The sequence below is a fragment of the Etheostoma spectabile genome, chromosome 5 (genome assembly GCF_008692095.1).
Source record: "Etheostoma spectabile isolate EspeVRDwgs_2016 chromosome 5, UIUC_Espe_1.0, whole genome shotgun sequence".
Lineage (NCBI taxonomy): Eukaryota > Metazoa > Chordata > Actinopteri > Perciformes > Percidae > Etheostoma > Etheostoma spectabile.
Window position 1 is genome coordinate 30,607,421 of NC_045737.1, and position 17,013 is coordinate 30,624,433.

General features: G+C 42.7%; 1 protein-coding gene across 3 annotated transcripts in view; it reads left to right on the forward strand.

Annotated features, from left to right (window-relative positions):
- The first annotated feature begins 2,875 nt into the window (after nt 1-2,875).
- Nucleotides 2,876-17,013, forward strand: part of apba1a (amyloid beta (A4) precursor protein-binding, family A, member 1a) — a 38,061-nt gene continuing 23,923 nt past the window's right edge. Inside the window, exons 1-5 of one of the 3 annotated variants that reach the window (XM_032517245.1) lie at nt 2,876-4,538; nt 8,383-8,481; nt 8,593-8,632; nt 9,450-9,595; nt 15,392-15,424. In XM_032517245.1, the coding sequence (XP_032373136.1) occupies nt 2,973-4,538; nt 8,383-8,481; nt 8,593-8,632; nt 9,450-9,595; nt 15,392-15,424 (1,884 nt within the window). In that variant the 5' untranslated portion in view covers nt 2,876-2,972. The remainder of the gene's footprint in view (nt 4,539-8,382; nt 8,482-8,592; nt 8,633-9,449; nt 9,596-15,391; nt 15,425-17,013) is intronic. The other 2 variants (XR_004332241.1, XM_032517246.1) reach the window with 2 other exon arrangements.

The window sequence follows — 17,013 nt, forward strand, 5'->3', positions numbered from 1 at the left end:
GAAATTTTTCTGGTGGGAACATTTGCAAAAAACTCCTCATCCAAATTAAAAGGAAAAATGTTACACCTTTCGGGAAAGTGAAAGGGATTTAAAATTTTTTGATACATTGGTTAAACCTCTTTGGGAAACCCCCAAACGCTCCCAAAAAATTTCCCAGTTAGGGTTTTTGTTTCCAAAAACCAAATCCAAAAAAACCAAAAACTTCAAAAATTTTCATTTTCAGGATGCCCCCCTCGATGCCCTTTGTCAATTCCCAAAAAGCTGCTTTTCAAGGCTTTCCCAAGTCACCAATGGCCTCAAGTCTCGCACGGTCCCGGTCAAATACAAATTTTAATTTAAAAATTTTAAGCTAAATTTTAAAAATACAGATCCCTTTCCGGTCCGACTCCTTTATCCCGCCCAACTCTGGGAAAATTTTTTGTATAATGCCCTAAAGTTAAATCTATTGGAAAACCCTTCCCTTTCCCCGGTTTAAAATTGTCTTTCGAGTCAGTACACTCGAAAGGGTCCTCCCCCACTGTCTTTGGATTCTTTTAAAAATTTTCCCAAAAAAATACCTTTTTAAAAAGGCTTTTGGGTTTTCCTGTCCCCCACTTTATTTTGAAATTTTACTTGGGGGTTTTAATCCCTTTTTAAAGTATTTATCTTTTTTTATTTAATTAATTTGGAATTTTTTTCTGTGAAAAGAAACCCAAAATAATATTAGGGGGGGGGGCATTTAATCATAATGTCCACTTTGAAAAATTTTCCAGTCCTTATTTTGGGCATTCATTCATACTACCACTTTTTTACCTGGCACCCCGGTCTAATAAAACCCTTTAAAAGGGAAATGTAAATAGATGTTTTTACTTTTTGAGGTGGATTTTAAAAACCCAAAAGATTGTGTCATAAAATCCTTTTTATTGCTCCTTGGCTTTTTTTTAAAGGGGTTTTTTTTTGGGGAAGGGTTTCTTAATGGGATCACAACTGAGGGCCGTGATTTAGTTTTTTTTCAAAGCCAAAAATGTTTTTTTCCCCTATTCATTTTGTGGAGTGTAAAACAGCAGCCCCCTTGGGGGCCCCTCTGGAGCTTAGGGCTGTTTTTTCTGGTTCAATGTACCCTGCTCGGGCCTGTTATTGCTTTAGCCAAAGTGAGAAGTAACTATAGGGTTTTGTTAAACCTTAAAAAAAAAGGGGCCCTGATGGTTTACGCAGCCCTGCTCCTAAGAAATCTTCTCATAAAGGTTTTTGCTGAGTTGTCCTTTATGGGGTTTCTTTCCATCCGCCCTCCCGGGGGCCCAATCTCTGAAGACCCTTTCCCCTTTGCCTTCCCTTTACTTAAAATCCTAGATTTTTTTTTTCTGCCTCCTTTTTTTAAATGATGTCTGTCTCTGGGGGCTATAAGGAAAAAAGTACTGGGGAGTTCAAATACAGACTTTTTTTTTTTCGGACCATGAGACAAAGCCAAAAAATTCCCGTGTTTCCCAAAGTACGGAGAATTTTTAAACCCCTTTTAAAAATGAGGGGGATTGTCATGACTTTATGACTGATTACATTTCTATCAGATGGTTGTGTTGCCTGCAGGGCAGTCGTAACTGGTGGGAAAAGGCATACCCCTGTTTTGGGCCCGAGTTACTGTGGGTAAAAATGACCACAGTCTGATTGGGGGTTCTTTTGGGGAGATTTTACCCCCTTTGAATCCAAATTTTAGCCATCTCGCGAAAGGGGTCACACCCCGTGACCCCAAAATTTTGGGGGGCCGGGGTTTTTTAGGGAAAGTGGTTGGGGCCCCACCCACCCTTTTCCTTTCCCCCCCCCTTTTTTCCCCCTTTTTGGGGCCCCCTTGTCCCCCCGGGTTTTCCCCCTTTTTTCAAACCCTTGCCCCTTTATTTTAAACTTTAAATACACCCGTGTTTGGACAGTTTTTGCCCTATTTTTCCAGGGGAACCCCCCCTCCCCACCTGGAAAAACTTAAACCTTTAAAAGGGGGGCCTCCTTGGTATTTTTTGTTTATTTTCCATTGTTTGCCTTTTTTTTATATTTTTAACTTTTAAAAAAAGGGCCGGGGGAAAACCTTCCTGTTTACATTTACCCAGGGGGAAAATTGGGATTTTGTGATTTTTAACCAGGGATTTTCCTTTTTTTGCGCTCTTTTACTAACGCTTGTTGGGTGGGGGAAAATAATCAACCCCCTTAACACCTTTGGGGGTTTTTCTTTCCAATATTTTTAATTAAAACATTCTGTCCCCTAAAAAATCCTTTTGGGGGCCTTCCTTCCTTTAGGAACCCCCGCATTTTTTGCCCTTTTCCGTGGGGTGGGTTGTTTTCACCCCGTTTGCAGCCCGATTATTTGAACCGATCGAGACCCCCACAGACCATTTTCGGTCCCCCCGGGATGAAACAAAACAGTTTGGAAAAAGCTAACTTAAAGCATCCTCAAATTGACTTAAAAAAACCCCATTCCCATAAAAACCCCCACAAAAACAAAAAAGTTCTTTTTCCTTTCCCCTTTTATTGCCATAATTTTATCATGAGAATTCCCTTTAAAAAAAAAATTTGTGGTCCCTTTACCGGTTTTTGAAAAAAATCCAGAGTCCTCTTTAAACGGAGACCGGACAAGAGAAAAGTAAAAATGCCGTTGTTCCCAACGCAAACCCCGGCCCTTCTTTAGACAAAGACCCAATCTAGATTTCTACAAAACTGGGCCCAAAACAAAAATCAAAAACCGGGAGGGATTCTTGTGATGGTTAGATCCCCAGGCCCGCAAAATTTTTCCCCAAACAGACCTGTATTTGTTACAATGTCCTCAAAACCCCCCACAAACCCCCATTTTTTCAAGACAGAAACCCGTTTCTTTCCCCATTTTTGTCCCTTCTGTATCCCAAATTTTAGGCTCTTCCCCGCAGCCTTTGGGCCCGATCCATAAAGGGGGCCTGGTGACTTTTTAAAAAAACCCTTTTTTTTTCCAGCTCCCCAACCAGAACCAGACAGCCATGAACCCCGAGGAGACGGAGCTTGGCCAGGAGGTTATGGAAGAGAACAACGCCGCTCCTCGCCAGCGCCACAACAACCACAACAGCCGGCCCCGTAACCACAGCAACCAGGAAAAGCGCTACAGACGCTTTGAGGCCCCTGCTGGAGGGAGTGCTGGCAGCAGAGCGAGGGTGTCGCAACAGCGCAGGCCACAGGAGGAGCCGGACGTGGAGATGCAACACGGATCTCAGTCAGCACAACCCCAACAGCCCCAACAGCCACAGCCCATCCCCCGACCCGCGGTGACACGGTACCGCCGGCAGGGGGACAGCGAGGCACGGATCAGGGCTCAGCAGCAGAGGCACAGACAGAGGCAGCAGAGAGAGGCGGAGAAAGCACAACAACAGGAGAGGCAGCAGCATGCGGAGATGACCCGGGAGGATGAGCGAGAGAGGGACGATTCAGTGCTGGCCCGCTCAGCGAGCACGGAGAGCGGCTTCCACACCCATACCGACCGGGCCGAGGGGGACGATGGTCTGGTGATGATGTCTCTGGAGCCCGAGGGGCAGCCAGAGGCGGAGGACGAGGCGGGGAACTACGCAGTCCAGCTACGGCCGGAGGCGGAGGGGTACACAGAGAGTGCCGAGGCTGAACAGCAACACCAACAACCCCCTCCTAACTATCCTCCTCAGCCCCCGCCACTGCCACTTGAGCCCCTGCCTGATATCCAAAACCCCCAGAGACAGGATGAAGCAGAGGAGATGCTGAACACTGGCTACTCCAACTACGTCTACACCCGGCCCCTCAGCCACCCCGGAGGGATGGCCGACTTCTCGGCCAGCCAGAGCTCGGAGAGTTTAGACGCTGTTCTTGCGGACGAAGCCTACTCTGAGCCATATGACATTTACTCACTCTCTGAGCATGTTTACGAGGAAATCTGTGACGCTCCCGCTTCAGTTTCCTCCGCTGCAGACGGCGCTGAGGACACAGAGTCTCTCCAAAAGAGGCGGGCCGGCTTTCAGCTGTTGGAGGGCCTGACGAGAGGTGGAGACTACCATCAGCAGGAGGCGGTGGGCTCCCGTCTTCGCCACTACGACGAACGCTCTGACGGCGAGTCAGACAGCCCTGAGAAGGAGGCGGAGTTTGCCCCGTACCCCCGCGCAGACAGCTGCGACCAGGAGGAGGACATCGACAGCATCGTGGCTGAGGTCAAAGAAAGCCTGAGCTCCCAGAGTCTTCATCGTGCTGCGGAAGACACCATAGATGAAGAAAATGAGCTACAGCAGGAAGAAGAAAAGTCCCAAATGGACTCTGACGAGACCAACGGCGCTGGCGCCCCAGGGCAGCCAGCCAGAAGAGCGTCTGTGAGTCCTCCAGAGGAGCCTGCAGCAGTGAGGAACAGCCAGGAGAAGAGGGACGCCATCTCCCTGGCCATCAAGGACATTAGGGAGGCCATAGAGGAGGTGAAGACCAGAACAGTGAGATCTCCATACACACCTGATGAGCCCAAGGAGCCCATCTGGGTAATGAGGCAGGATCTGAGCCCCACCGCTGAATGTGACCTCCAGTCATCACTGGGGGGGGACGTAAGTACAGCCGCTCTGGCTACTGTTGATCAAGTTCAGGGTTTCCCCAAAAAAATCGTTAAGCCCGGGGGCAAAAGTTTCTCGCAAAAATGATAATTTAAAAAAGCTATAAGACAGATTTCATAGGGCCCTACAGTAAGTTAGTGCAAGCTAACTGCAGATTTGAAATTATTAAAAATAAAATTCCCAGTTGCTTAGGCCTGGTGGGGGGGCAACTTAGGCAAGGTGGGCCACTGGGCTTGCAATACAATGGGGGAAACCGGATGTTTTGGATACCGTGTCTGTTTCGTAAACCAGCTGTGTGTTGCTTATTATATGATATATTAGGGATGCTTGATTCTGGAAAAAATAATAATCCCCATTATTTTTGGTCTTAATTGAAATCAGGGCTATTTAACACGATTACTCAATAGCTTTTGGTAAGATGTTGCAATTAAATTTTTTTGTGATCACATTTTTATTTATTTTTATATTTTTAAGGACTTAAACAAAAAATCAACAGTGCAAACACCCGTGAATTTTCTCTTCATACTTTTCCCGTTTTAATCTTTTTTTTTTCATTCAGAACACAAGACAAATAAGAGTTTACATGCAAAACGTAATGTGCAAACTTCTTGTTTTTCTAAATTACTCTGTTTTTGTGATCATTAGGAGCCAAAATCCTAATCGCAATATGTGTATATGTATATGTATGTGTGTATATATATATATATATATACCTGTGTATGTGTATCAGATTACTTATTTTAACGTTTTTCATTTAAGTCTATTCCAAGCCAACAGAGGGCAGAAAGACCAGAACCCTTCTATTATCAACACCATTAGTTACTCAGTTCACCTCATCTGCCTCAGAGTCTGAATGGGTCAGACAGCAGCTGTGATAAGACACACAAACTGGACCGATCACAACATGCCAGGTGTGTGTGGGACAGAGGGCAGCACATTGTCATAGCACAGAAACATAAAGCAATATAGTCTGTTAGTCACATCTCTCACTGCCCTATTGTTAAATCTCTTTATGCAGAAAGTGTGGTTTTGTCCAGGATCCACCATATTACAACCAAGGTGAAAATAATTGCATTAGTGGTGCTCACAACAATGAAAAAAGACAGGAAGGAATAAAGTCATCATGCACAGAAACATAGACCAACAGAAAAAAAAACTTTTTAGGTTGTATGTCAGTGATGTGTCCATGAAGGAAGTGTTCTGCTTATTAATCACCTGAATGGCATTTTAAGCCTTGAAGTCTATTTTCTTGAATTTTCTATGCGTAACAACAGTGATTGTGTAGTGGGCTCTGCACAGCCGTACTGTGGCTGAACACATCCTGCGTCCAGACTGATGGACTAAAGCTGCTGGAACATATTTTTGCACATGCCTTCAGGGGTTTCTTGCCATGCAGATAGTTTTGAGATATATGTTTTGGAGACAGTCTGTTCCCAGTCTGTTCCCTGTCTGTTCCCAGTCTGTTTCTAGTCTGTTTGCAGTCTGTTTGCAGTCTGTTTCAAGTCTGTTCCCAGTCTGTTCTGAATCTGTTTTCAGTCTGTTCCCAGTCTGATTGCAGTCTGTTTACAGTCTTTTTCCAGTCTGTTCCCAGTCTGTTCGCAGTCTGTTCCCAGTCTGTTTGCAGTCTGTTCCCAGTCTGTTCCGGGTCTGTTTCCAGTCTGTTCCCAGTCTGTTTCTAGTCTGTTTCCAGTGTGTTTCCAGTCAATTTCCAGTCTGTTCCCAGTCTGTTCCGGGTCTGTTTCCAGTCTGTTCCCAGTCTGTTCCCAGTCTGTTCCCAGTCCATTTCCAGTCTGTTCCCGGTCCGTTTGCAGTCTGTTCCCAGTCTTTTCCCGGTCTGTTCCCAGTCTGTTTCCAAATATGTCCGAGTGGTTCAGAAACCTTGCTATAAACCGTCTTTGGAATGCATGCTACCCCTCACATTATGTGGCTTTCCTGTCGGTCATGGTGATTAATCCAATCATTGTTCTGTCTCCGCCTCAGTAGAAATCCCCCCCACCCCCATCCCAATAATTTATTCAGTAATGGAGTTGCGAGAGAGAGGTAAAGGGCAAGAGCTTAGGTAAATAATTCAGTGAGGATCGAATAACAGAATGACACGGCTGTTTTCCTGCTTACATCAGCGTGATCACAACAAAATTGCAGCCTCTGTTTTAAACTTCATCTTTAGATTGGTTGCATCCTTGACATTCAGTGTAAATTAATTTGGTGATTAAAGATGACACAGCACTGTGAACAGAGCAGAACCAGGCCCACAGTCAGAAAGAGGCAGTCTGTTGATCCCATGATGAATCCTGATACCTGAGTGTTACCTGAGCAGCCGACTCCTCCAGTCTGTAGACACTGGTGTTGCATTTAACCGCTCACAGCCAACGCTAGTTCATCTGGGGCACTTGTTGAGCTTCAGCTGGGTTTGTGCATTTACTGAAGGCCATGGAAAACTATTGGATGTATCAAGTAGAAAAGCTGGAGGAGGAAGAAGCCAAGAAGGAGCAGCAGCCCGACCAACACGATGGAGATGAGGTGTGGACGGGTTTGATCTTTCAGCGTTGAAGTGATGGTTCATTTCTGTAGCGGTGGAATCAATAGTCTCATGGGTGTTGTGATGTGTGGAGGGTTCTGCGTGTGTTTGTAAGACCACGCTCTTTATTCCAAAACCCTTTTGTGGATTCATACAAAAGCTGAGAGAGGTGCTGCTGGCTTATAATGTTTCTTTTGGTATTTGTCTGATTTTTACACACAACAATTTGTGATCATGATTTAATTGTCTTAATATCGCAAAGCTTCTTGTCTGAGCCGGCCTTTATAAATGACTTTATAATGATAAATTATCAAGTACAGAAGTCTGTCAACAATGACTGGTGGAAGAAGTAGTCAGATCCTTAACATGAGTACAATATTACCACACTGTAAAAAATAAAGAAGCCACCTTTCAGAACTTTTTCTTGAGTAAGAGTACAAATTAGACCAATAAAGTATTTTTAATGCCAATATCGATACAAATATTTGGGGATTTAAAAATCCGATATTGTGATATATCGGCCAATATATGTTTTTTAATACCAGAAACGCGTAACAAGACATCAACAGATTTCCCTAACATTAGTTTTTTGTAGTTATTTATGAGTCCTCACTAAAATAATATGGTAATAATTTGTTTTATTGTGACAACAGAACAGAGGAAGATGAAAATATATTAAAGTTCTGATAAATAAATAAACGCATAATTGTATAAAAAATACAAACTTAAGATATGGACGTTGTAGAGCGCCCTCTGGTGGACAAACACTCATAAAATGGTTGATTTTAATTTTAATTTTTTAAATATTAATTTATCGGCCATTTGGAAAATGGCTAATATTGGCCAATGTTATCAGCCTGCCGATATATCGGTCGGGCTCTAATAATAATACATTTTAATTGTAATGCACTTTACATTCAAGACAAACCTCAAAATGCTACAGGTAACACTATACATAAAATTGACTGGAATGATAGAAGGGTTGGTGTCTTCTTTTGCACTCTGTTGGCTTGGAATAGACTAAGGCGTCGTTCACACCCCCACACCGTTAATGACCTTTGTGCTGAGTTCAGATCCTTTTGACAGGTGTGAATCTAACGTGTGTTCTTTTGAAATTTAGCTTGCATCACAACAACTTTTGGCTTTCCAGAATGCTATAAATGTCAATTTTTTGGCTGTCCCTAATGTAATGAACGTCCCACGTTCTACCGCTGCTTTGTCTTTTCCCGATGAGTCCTGGCCTCCATTTAAGACATGTAGCTGCTTCTTCATTGAACTTTCTTGTGTTTCCTGTTTTGTGTCCTCATTGGCTCCCTGCAGTCTCCTGGTTCAGGCTCGCCCTCCCCCCCGGGAGCAGAGTCGTCCAGCAGACTGCTGCTGCAGGATGACAGCACGGAGTCTTCTCCCTCCAGTAAAGAGGTGTGTTCAACACTTTACTATATATCAGAGGTCTGTCATTTTTTTTACCTTTTGCACATCAAGTTGAAGTAATGTTTGAAAGAGTGATTCTCCTTTTCTTTTTATCAACAGTCCAGGAGAAGCCTTGCGTCGTTCCCCACTTATGTAGAAGGTGAGTGCTTGGTCCTGCTGCAGAGCGGTTTCCACGCTGGGAATGAGAGTTGTAGGAACATACTGCAGGAAGTATTCAGAAACAATGTGAACTTAGATACTGTAGTTTATCCCATCATTTAGCAGCTCAGCAACATGGTCAGCACTGCAGCCGTGGCTGGGACCTAAGGCGTCACTGGAATTTCAGAAGGGAGGGGGACAAATTGTTGAGGAGGAGGATTTACTCTCTGCCATTTGTCTCACCAAATAATAGACCAATATAGTATTTTTAAGGCCACTATCGATACAAATATTTGACGATTTAAAAATCCGATATTCTGATATATTGGCCAATATATATTTTTTAATCCAGAAATGCGTAACAAGACAACAGATTTCCCTAACATTAGTTATTTATAGTGTACTCCGTATTTAGGAGTCCTCACAAAAAAAACATTTGGGGTTATTTTATTTGGGATCTGGGGCATGATTTCTTTGGCCGTAATGGCCCAAATTTGGTGGCCTCTGGCACATTCTAATGTTACTATTCCATCATGTAGTTATGCCTATATCTATATGAGTATCAATCAACTGACAACCTGGGTAACGTGCACACTTTCCTACTTATGTGCGTTCAAATCAACTTAGACGTGTTGTAAGTGTTGGGGGGCAGAGGGCACAGTAATACAAAGAGCGTGGGACATGCCCCCAGAACCTGGTGTCTGCTACGCCCTTGGCTGAGTTTACGGAGGATACTAAGGTACTTAAGCTAATCGAAGACAAGAGGGAGGGGAAAGATTGCATGATAGAGTGAGACTGACACCCTGTCCTCCCTGCAGTCCCGGGCCCCTGTGACCCCGAGGACCTGATCGATGGGATCATCTTCGCCGCCAACTACCTGGGCTCCACCCAGCTGCTGTCGGATAAGACTCCGTCCAAGAACATCCGCATGATGCAGGCACAGGAGGCAGTCAGCCGCATCAAGGTGAAAACACACACACACACACACACACACACACACACACACGTTTCAAGCTCAGTCACACTGTTGCATTTCGGGTTTGGTACCAAATAAATAAATCCCTTAGTTTCTATATTCTCCATTTTCTAAAACCCATTATTTTCTTATTTCCCATCTTGCACCCAATTATGACTGAAGAATTGTTGTATTAATATTCAACCTCTAGTATGTACAATCATTCAAATCCACATCTTTAATTTACGCCACTGATCAATCACAACGGACTGAGTGTTTCCGTAGCTTCCCTCTAGCTGACCTTTTAAACCCATGTCAGTTTAAATGCAGCTAAATTGTATGTGTGTTATAAATTCACACTACATACAGTAGGCTATGTACAGATTGCAGGCCTTAATGCTCAATACCGATTTTTTTGACTGTTCGCATAATTATATTGCATTATGCCTACTTAAATAACTCTGGATTTGGCTAAAACAATGATTTAAATGAGGAATTTGTACGTTTTCGGACTCGTAAGGTTACGTGTTCTTATTTTACTGTCGCGGGACGTGGAAGGAGGACCCAAATGCAGAGTAGCAAGTTATAAGGATTTATTTTACAGTCCAAAAACCAAGGGAGCAAAAGGCAAAGTCCAAACAAAACATGCAAACCAGACACGGGGGAGGTGGAGATCCAGGCCAACGGAAAATCCAAAACGGCACAGGGGAAGACAGCGACACACGGGCAGGGTAGAAAGTGCCGGCAGACCACTCACGGGGGAAAACAGGAACACTGGCAGGAACACAAGGACAGGTCACGCCGGCGAGACACGCTGCAGAGCAGACAGGCAGACAGACTGGAATGATCCGACAAGAGACAAAGGAAACACTGGGGTTAAATACAGGAGGTAATGAGGTAACGGGGAACAGGTGAGACATCAGGTGAATAACATTAGGGCGGGGCTAAAAGGAAAGCTAGACAATCACAATAGAACAAGAAGTAGAACAAACACTTACCGGGGAGAAGACTGGGACAAAGACACAAGGAGGACAAGGAAAAGGAAAAAATAACCCCACTCCAAAACCCCAAACCACCACAGCTTACCTGTTTTATCATGTAGCACTTTGGGATTTGCGCAAATATAAAGTACATTACAAGTTAAATTTATTATTATTTATTATTATTAAAAACATGTATTCACTAATAAATAGACGTGTCTTTCGTACGGAAGAGGATTAGGGCCACTGGTGAAAAATTGATTTGAGTTCTGATTTTAGAATTATTATGAGATTAAAGTCACAATTCTGAGATTAGAGTCAGAATTCTGACTTTATTCTCAGAATTCCGACTTAAATCTCAAAATTCTGCGAATAAAGTCAAAATTCTGAGAATAAAGTTAGAATTTTGAGAATAAAGTCAGAAATCAAATACATTTTTCACCAGTGGCACTAATCCTCTTCCGTACTTTTGTAAACTCTGTGGGAAAAACCTTATGGCCGTGTTTGCATCAAAGCCTGGCGCTGTTCCCAGGGGCTTGCTGTTCTCAGCGCAGAGATGTGACAACGGTCACTCTATATAAATATAATATCCGACCTGTAATGGATTTGGACCACATATGAAAGTAGCCCAAATCAGAAGTGGAAAAGATCAGATGCCATGGGAGTTGGGCTGTTTACGTGCAAAAAAATCTGATATGAGCCAAAAAATGGGATTTGGGTCACTTTAGCCTGCTGTCTGAAAATAGCCGTAGAGAGACAAATTTGACTTTATTGCATGTTGCGCTCTGACTTAGGTTGGTTATTTTGGTAAATTTTTTTATTGGTATTTGGAACGAATAGAAAGTGTACCGATTGTTCACAATGACAATTTTTCCCTATGATTAAAACATTTACATATTACCTACAATTACATTGTCCTGATATCAAGGAAACTAGGGCCCTGTCAAATATACTGTTTATGTGTGTGTCATGGGAAAAAACTGTAATTTCAAATGGAAAAGCCTTTGTGAAAATGCTCAATACTCTGACATTCAAGATGCTATAGACACCTTAAAGGGTAACTTTGTTTCTTTTTGACCTGGACCCTATATGTTTTTGTGTCTAAGTGACTGATGGGAGCAACGATCTTTTAAATCTGTCCGTCCAGTATTTAGTAAGACCGCTGCAGTCGGCAGTGGCAAAACAAGCTGCAATATTCTTTATTAACATTTTTGTCCCCCAGGTGAATGTTTCCTGCTTGAGTGAGCCGAGCTGACCAGCTGGAAGTGTGTGCTCAGCTGCCATGCTTTTAGTTAAAGTGCTCATATTATGCTTTTGGGCTTTCCCCCTTTCCTTTATTGTATTATATATCTTTTTTTGTGCACGTTATAGGTTTACAAAGTGAAAAAGCCCAATGCCCCCCTCCTAAAGGGACGTACCATCTCCAACTGATTACACTGTTCATAACCTGCTCCAAACAGCTCTATTGTAGTCCAGCCTTTACTTCAGAGACAAACGTCCGTCACTTGGTAACACTCGCCATACTCAACATAATACTCACCTAGCTGCTAGTGTGGCACCATAGACAGTTAAAGAAATGGACCAACAGATCCCGTTGCTCTGGACAGAGACCAGTAAAGTCGATTAGAAGCTCTTTTCCGGTGATGGCTGAGCGTTACTGTGCAGCCTCCAACTGAGCTTGACGACGTAGATGTGACGTGAGCAACCTGTCTGAAAGTCTTCTGGTAGCTGTGCAAGAGAAATCTCAATCATTCCCAATCAGCAGAGACGGAGAGCGTAGGTATATGTTAGGAGATAACATAGGCACAGGCCAATTACTGCTAACTAACATGCTTGTTAACATGAGTAATTAAACCTTAACAGCTAATGGAAGTCCAAACTGTCTGAGAGCTTCTCCTGACAACACGGGGATTTGTCGACTATGCAAAAGTAAGTTGCGTGGTTATGACACAATCGCCTATTTTTATAAAAACATCTGCGACAGAGCCTTAACGCGAGCTACAAGGTAATGGAGCCTTTTATACATTGTTGTGTTCCTTTAGAAATTAATAACGGACAAATAGAGTCTTTAAACACTTCAGATGTTAAGTTATTTGCTGTGAAAGTGGCGCCAAAATGAATGGGAGTCAATGGGATGCTAACTGCAGGTGATGGCTTCGTAGCATGAAAATGGCGCCATGGGAGCTACGCGTAGAGAGGAGAGGCTGACCCCCTTGTGTGGCACGCCCTCATACTCTCCAACTGACAAGCTAGCAGTACTTACTGCACATGTGCGACTCCCAACAAAGATGGAACAGAAGTGAGATGTCTCACTCTGTCGCTAAAACAGACAGCTCAACGTACAGGGTGAAAAGAGGAGTTGCAGAAATGTACAGTACCACAAAAATATGGTGTTTTTTGAAAAAATTGAACCACATATTCCTATTCTGGTACAACCTATAAATACAATTATGAACCTGAATGAATGAATGAGCATAATATGAGCACTTTAAAAGATTGTTAATATATCCAGAACACAGTGAATGAGTCCTCCCATGCAGCATGGGATGGTTTGATGGACGTTGTATTTGTGTCTGAGAAATAGAAGAGCTAGCAGGGTGCTGATGGATGTACGGTAGTTCTGAGCACACAGTCAGCTTTTCGTTCTCTTCTGGAGCCTTAACAACAGAGACACCTGCTGGTAGAGGAAGGCTAATGCAAAGACACTGTCTTCATATTACCATCTAAACCAGGGGTCTTCAACAGGGGGTACTGCATGGGGGTCGCGAAAGTTTTGGTTGATTAGACTTTTTTTTATATTCCCCCCCCCCTGCAATTTTTTCCACTAATTGAAATGTCTTTAAATACACATTAACATGAATTCAACACACTGCAGTAAACAGATAAATGGAGGCAGAAGATGTCTTTCAGTCATCAGTGCACACATGGCACTATAGGACCAGTTTGATATAACACAATTTTATACAATATATATAATTAGGGGGTCCCCGCTCCATCTCGCCATCAGTTTGGGGGTCCTTGGCCTGGAAAACGTTGAAGACCCCTGATCTAAACCAAAGGCTCCCACTGCCCCGTGAGTGCATGCAGTTTTAGAATGGACAGCGAATGAACCCTCACAGCCGTCCAGAGTGAGTTGGTTGCAGGGGTGGAGCGAGGGGCTTAGGCTCCAGCTCTGAATGTTTTCCCAAAGGCCCCAAATCTTTTAGGGTTTTAAAAAAAACTTCAACTTGTGTGTGAGAGTGGCTGACATCCCACAAATCCCAAATGTTCCCCCTTCTGTAAGGGCCCACCAGTTAACGAAGAGTGTAGCTGAAAGTTGAACAGTGGAAGAGAAGATGGAGAGACACACCACAGAAGGTTGCAGTAGGGCCGGGCGATATGGAGAAAATCAAATATCACAATATTTCTGACCAAATACCTTGATACCGCAACAATATTGTAGTGTTGACTATTGGTGCTTCCACAAAATATTTCCACAATGACATTATTGATCAAAAATCATCAGTAATGTGAATATAATGACTAAGTGGGTAAAGGCTAATAATAGAACAGTTACAACAGTCTGGTCAGTTCAAAAATCCCTTTACTGTTATGCAGCCTTTAAAACCAGGGTAAGACAACACTTATATCCAAAATCTAAGATGATATCTAGTCTCATATCACAATATTGATATAATATTCTAGTGTGCTCTAGTGTGCAGTACTGCACAAAAGGCAAGATGCAGCACTATTAGATGTGTTGTAAACGGTGTAATTAGATAGCACTGAGCAATGAGTATAACTCATGCAGCCGAGTCAAACTGCAGTATCTAATGTTTTTTTGTTTTTTTTATGTGTCTAGCCTGTGTGTATATGCCTGCTGCACATTCTTATGCATAAATATACTTGTGAGATTTAGCAATGCAACCTTGCACACGTAACCTGGAGAACTCAGTGGCCTGTAGTGTTGGCCCTTACACATGAAGCCCGCACATTAAAAAAAAGTGTTGCATTTTGGATTTTACCATCAGCACAATATTTCAAACAATAACTACAGCATGACATCAGAATGTCTACTTTGTGTTCTACAACACTTACATTCCACTTCATCAGCAGCTCTCAGTCCTGCTCTCCCTTTAGTGACTCCACAGAGGGATTCTGTGATGCTCGACCTACACGGGCCTAGGTTGAGTATAAAATCCAAATTAAAACCAGAGCATGCAGGGCACATGATTGCAGGGCTTGCGCTGTCCATCATCCAATACTATATAGATGTACTATGCTGGGGTGTAGCCAGATATGATTAGGGTTGGGCATCATTTGGATTTTAATAATTCTGATTCTTCTTTTCCGTTCCAGTTCTTATTGATTCTTGATTCTGATTCTTTAAGGGGGGAGTTGATTGGGTCACATGCTTATTTCACAGATAAGAGGAAAATATTTTTTGATTCAAGGGTGATTTTAAGTTTTACCAGACATTTTCAGCATAAAATAAAGTCACACTTCACACTTGCGCCATGGCTACAACACACCAAACCTTAGCATTCAATTTGGAACCGATAATTGGATTTGCAACCAAATTTTCCCATAAAAAAAAAAAAATTCCCTTTGGAATAGCAATTTTTGAAACAATTCCAAGTTGGATCTGGCTCTCGATGCCCAGTCCTACAGTAGCTATGATGTTCATAACACACAAATACTACACAGACAAAACAACACAGAGCCCACTATCAAAGACTGTACAGGAATGTGATGTCCCTGCCCCCTTCCCTGTGGTCCAGTCAGTCTGTCCTGTGCACTGCTCTAACCCATTACTCTCCTGTCTGCTTTGTTCCATGCCTGGCAGACGGCCCAGAAATTAGCCCAGAACAAGAAGAAGGTGCAGTACCTACATATCTGTCTCGTCCTCCACGCCGCAGACCACAGTGTCTCTTTTTCTCAGCTTGGCTCTTTGTCTCTTTCTGTGTCTGTCTGTCTGTCTGTCTGTCTGTGTATCACTGTCCTGTCTTTTGTGTCCGCTTCAGTGTACTGTCATTCTGATGAACTGTTGGCATTTTCCTGAATCCAGCTTTGTATTATTGGAGGTGAAATTCATTTTCACGCTCCCTCCCTCCCTTTGGTCTCCAGTCCCTTTGCCATTTTTTCATTCCATATTAGACATGTTGTTACCCCCCCCCCCCCCCCCCCCCTCATTTGGAGCACTGTAGTTTTTCTCAAACTGCTTGGGATTGATGGAAAGCAGCTGCTGGATGCAGGAAACAGCTGAACTCTTTGTGATGCTGTGAGGTCTGACGGGGTTTGTTTTCATTGTGCTTTCTCTCTCTGCTGCTGAGTCTGTATTTGTAGTGCTACTATGTTTGACTGTACATGATAACTTACATCGTCTACCCGGAGTCAGATGACAAAATGCCCTGCTGAAGCATCTCGGCACAGACAGAGGTCTTAGATGTCAAAATAAGAGTATACTGCAATGCTCGTGCCACTGCACCTGCTCACAATGACAATGATAACATGTGGATGTTATGTAGGTGATGTTTACCATGGCCACTATCTTAGTATGACATATTAGCATGCTAACATGAAGCTGAAGCTGATGGGGGAGCAGCTGACCATAAAGCAAAGACTGAGACAAACTGTTTAAGTTGATGATGATGATGCTTCATCGAAGTCATCAGGATTCATCCACTGGGGACCATGAATGTCTGTCCCAGTTTCACAGCAATTCATCATTATTTTGTTGAGATATTCCAGACTGGACCAAAGTGGCGCCATCCCTTGATCCTTTATTTTGTCGGGCCATGCTCGCAATCTTTGTAATACGAAGGCTGAACACGTCCTAGAGCTCTGTCCTGGATGGAAGTAAACCAGTTACACTTTAAAATAACGACACACTATGAAGCAATAGTTAAGTCTCAGTACATTCTTAATTCATCATTTAAAAAGCATTTTCCAACATCAGTTATACATGTTTTAATCTTAATTAATAACCTCTGTAATCTGTAATGTCCATATTTTTATACTTTATGAAAGATGATTCACCATTTGTAAATGAAGTATTACATAAACTACAAATTCATGAGTTGTTAAGGGTTCACAATCTCGTTTAGAGAGTGCCTTTCAGTTATGAATGTTTTTAGATGAGATCACACAAATACTTAACTAACAATGAGCATGTGCTTTCTAACCACCTTAATTAAGCATGACTTGCGGTGATAAGTGTATATAAAACATATATTAACACACTAACTGACCATTAGTGCATGTACAAATCATATGTGTAATAAGTGCATACATGTACATCTGAGTAGTTTTTTGACAACTCCATAATAACTTCATGTGAGCCAAATTTAGAAATCCATCATTTATAAAGTAAGAAAATACAATTGTTAAACACATCATAGCTGAGGTGATTAAACAAGAATAAAACGCTTTGTCTATGAATTCCATACTAATGTGTAGTAATGTAGC